We start from the raw sequence: 3,663 nt of genomic DNA, 5'->3' as shown, positions 1-3,663 counted from the left end.
CTTATTATTACATGCTCTAAATACCCCTTCTGATCAACTTTGGATGAGCCTATATATGCATAAACCAACAAGCACAATAATGAAGAGGAATTTGTATATGCAAACAAAGATGATGATACTTGTACTCATTGTATGTAACATAAGTAACAAATAATATCAGTACAAAGTTACATGCTACTACTACAAACTTGGAAGCCTCGGTCCCCAAACGCTGTGCATCTACACACAAAGCTGAAACACCGTGCATGCATGCAGTGCATTGTTGTTACCACCAAACACACTGTAGCTCGGTCCTCTCCCCACTCCTACAGGTCTCCTAAAGTTGGCCCTGCAAACCAGAGAAACCGCACCACCACATACGCCATGTACGTAGTACTGGATAGGTATGTACCGAGGCCTAGCTAGCTAACTCCAAGCCAGCCTAAAATGAAGCTTCACACAGACTAGCATATAGCACCATCCATGGCACCGATGAACAGAGATTAAAATGTTGTGTACTCTGATAGTCTGATGTGTTAGAGCTAGCTAGCCCCAAGTCGATCACCAAACACAAATGAACGGCTAGAGCACAATTCCGAGGAAGAAGAAGAAGAGAAGAACACCAGAAAGAAAGAAAGAAAGAAAGAAAGATATCAAACACCATATCCACCATCTTATTAAACCTTTGTGCCCTATCTCCAGCTGCAGCTTGGAAGCGCATGCATGCACGCACAGCCGACGCTCCGATCGCATGAGCTATGCATGCATGGGCGCCGCCGTCCATGTTACCAGGTGCCGCCGCCGCCGATCATGCCGTTCCAGAACCCCGGCGTGTCGGGCTGCCCAACGGGGGTGCCATTGCCTTGTTGCTCCTTGTTGCCTTGCTCGAACTGATGGTCGCCGCCATCCACGCCCGCGCCAGAACCACCGCCGCTCTCACCGCCACCGGCGCCAGAGTTTGCCGTCGGCTTCAAGTCCTCGAACGCGAACAGCAACCTTCCCGACCTGTCCTGCAGCCCTTGCATCGCGGCACTGGAGCCGTACCCCGCCGTGGAAGCCCCGCCCACCGGACCGTGCGCGTCCAGCGAGAAGCCTAGCAAGCTCTGCGACTGCGGTGGCGCCGGCGCGCGGAACTCCCCGAGCGAGAACCCCGCGGCGCCGTACTCCCCGGGCATCTGCATCGGCATCTGCAGCGGCATATAGCAGCCAGTGCTCCGGAGCAGCTCCATCGCGGAGAGCGCGCCACCGGCCCGGGCGCCATTGCCCGCCATTGCCCCGCCGCCGGGGTTGCACATGCTGCTGCTCTCCAGGCTCGGGAACGCCATGTAATCCGCCTGCATCCCGCCTTGGTGGTGCGGGAAGGCGAGGTTCAGGTCGTGCGCTGCGCCCTCGTGCGCCAGCTTCGGGTTCTTATTCGGCGCCGCCCCGACCATGGACGAGTTCGCGACGGACGCAGTCGCCGAGGCGGCCGCTGAAGCGGAGGCGGATGCGGACGACGACGAAGAGCGCTTGTTCTTGCGGGATCCGCCGCCGACGGGGACGTTGCGCAGCGACCCGCCTTCCGTCCAGTACCGGCGGCACGTCTTGCAGAAGTAGCGCGGCTGCTGGAGGCTGTAGTTGTTGTAGTAGCAGAACTTGGTGTTGGTGGAGTTGCACCGCGGGCAGTTGATCGCCTTCTCCTTCTGCGGCCGCGGCCGCCGCTCCGTGCTACCAGCCCCAGCTCCGGAGCCTGCCACTGCCATGGCCGGCGTCCCGCCCCTCATGGGCCCCCCAGTCCCAGGCGCCGACGACGGGGCCTGCGCCGGTGGATTCGGATTTGACCCTTGCACCTGCTGGTTCGCGCTTGGTGCTCCCATCAGCATCTCCTCCATGGGCTTCACCAGCCCTAGCCCCTGAGGACACAGAAGATACACACATAGTGCAGCACTTGATCAGTCACAAGTTGAGAACAGACGATGATCAACACAAGACCACTACATGCCAAGCTAGCTAACACCTAGAGCAAGCAAGAACAAACCGCAGGAAGATAACATGTGGTGAGCGAGCATGCAGCAGAGGTGGAGGTGGGGAGGCTAGCTGTGGGGGTGGGGGTGTCAAGAATCTCTACGGTGCAACTAGGAACCAAGCAAAAGGATACAAAGGGAGATTAGAGGCAGCAGCAGGAAAGGCAAAGGAAAAGGTGATAAGGGCCGGGGAAGAAGAAAAGATGAAAGAGAAACACACCACCACACACAAAAAACACAACTTTGCTTGTGCTGTTGTAGGGTTGTAGTACTGCTGCCACACATCACCAGGACATGGCTGCTGCTCTCCTCTTTTGATGCGAGGCAAGAGAGAGAAGAAAAGCCATGAGAAAGGAAGGGGGAGGTGAGGAGGGGATAAAAAGGATGATGGTGAGGAAAGGGGGATTAGAAAGAGGGGGAAAGAAAGGTGATGGTGCGTGCTTTCATGGATCAAAAGGGGAGGGCAGCAGACAGAGGATTAAAGCCGCAGGCCGGGGGCTCACCTTCACCTTAAAGCCTATGGAGAAGAGAGGGGGGTGCTGATTGTGTTGCAGATGCATAGATCTACACAAAGCATAACATATAAAGGAAGAACACGACCCGAGAGGATACCCACACCCACAAAGAGGGAGATCATGGCCAAATCCAAGAAAGCGCGTGCACACCAAGCTAGAACCATGTCACAGAGAGGAGGATGAACAGACAGCGGGAAGATCAAGGAGAAGAAAAGCCAAATTCACACAAAGAGATTTACCTGGGGCCAGTGGGCTGCATCCATGCGAAGGCTCCAATTGCCAGGCTACCTCTCAAACAATTCTTGCTCCGGATGTCCGAATATGAGGAGGAAGACGACGGCCGGAAGACGAAGAGGAGCTCCTTGCTGCTTGCTTGCTTCCGGTAGATTTCTTGAGCGGAGGGAGGGGAGAGAGGAGGAAGGCGCTGTGGTTGGCCAGTGAGTGGAATTGTCCCTCCTATCTCCGCTCTTCCCACATACGTTTTTGCTCAAATAGCTAGGCTAGTAGTGGATTCCCTCCCCCTTCTTTTTTAATATTTCCGTATGCCTCTCACAGCTACTCCAGCTGCCAGAAGCTCGGTGAGGGGAGGGGAGGGGGGATTCCGGGGAGGGGAGGGGGATTGGATTTGGAGCAGATGGATCGATGCGCGACGTACTGTGAGGGGGAGGAAGGAAGGGGGTCGGGAGGTGTTCTTGCTCGATCGGAGGCCGGAGGCTGCGAGGAGTCGGGCGGTCGGTCAACCGGCCGGGATTCCATCGACCATTGTAAGGGAAGGCACCAAGGGAGGAAGCCCTGGGAATGGCGGTTTGGTGGGGGCCTCGCTCCGCCTCGCACGTGCCGGCGACACGGCCTTCTAAATTCCCTGGGCGTCCCTGTTTGGTGCAACCTTTTTTCTTTTCTTTTCCTTTCTATTACGCGACAGTGCACCTGCCTCTTTGTTTTCAGCCTACAGCGTAATTCGTTTCAACGCCGCACCGACCGAACTACCCATTACCCAAGTCCTGTTGTCGTCGACACTGGCTACAAAATTCGCCAAGAGTTTTAACTTTTAAGGCGTGCTCGCTCGTGTACAGTTCAAAATATGGCCTTCCATGCGGAACACTTGAATGAAGTGTTACGAAATATTGCTTCAGAACAAAATGCATGACAATATATGTGCCCTTTTT

General features: G+C 55.5%; 1 protein-coding gene across 4 annotated transcripts; it reads right to left on the bottom strand.

Moving 5' to 3' along the window:
- Positions 1-444: 444 nt before the first annotated feature.
- Positions 445-3,342, bottom strand: LOC123046287 (dof zinc finger protein 1). 4 transcript variants are annotated; one of them, XM_044469606.1, is made up of 2 exons: positions 2,737-3,342; positions 445-1,871 (listed from the first exon to the last, which is right to left on the bottom strand). In XM_044469606.1, the coding sequence occupies exons 1-2, from the start codon at positions 2,758-2,760 to the stop codon at positions 765-767; spliced, it is 1,131 nt and encodes a 376-aa protein (XP_044325541.1). In that variant the 5' UTR covers positions 2,761-3,342; the 3' UTR covers positions 445-764. The 4 variants fall into 4 exon arrangements, with proteins under 4 accessions (XP_044325541.1, XP_044325544.1, XP_044325543.1 ...); XM_044469609.1 differs by lacking the exon at positions 2,737-3,342 and adding an exon at positions 1,976-2,706; XM_044469608.1 differs by lacking the exon at positions 2,737-3,342 and adding an exon at positions 2,203-2,706.
- Between the last annotated feature and the right edge of the window lie 321 nt (positions 3,343-3,663).

Source organism: Triticum aestivum, chromosome 2B (genome assembly GCF_018294505.1).
Source record: "Triticum aestivum cultivar Chinese Spring chromosome 2B, IWGSC CS RefSeq v2.1, whole genome shotgun sequence".
NCBI lineage: Eukaryota > Viridiplantae > Streptophyta > Magnoliopsida > Poales > Poaceae > Triticum > Triticum aestivum.
Note: the sequence above shows the minus strand (reverse complement) of the source record. Positions and strands in the feature narration are given on the sequence as shown.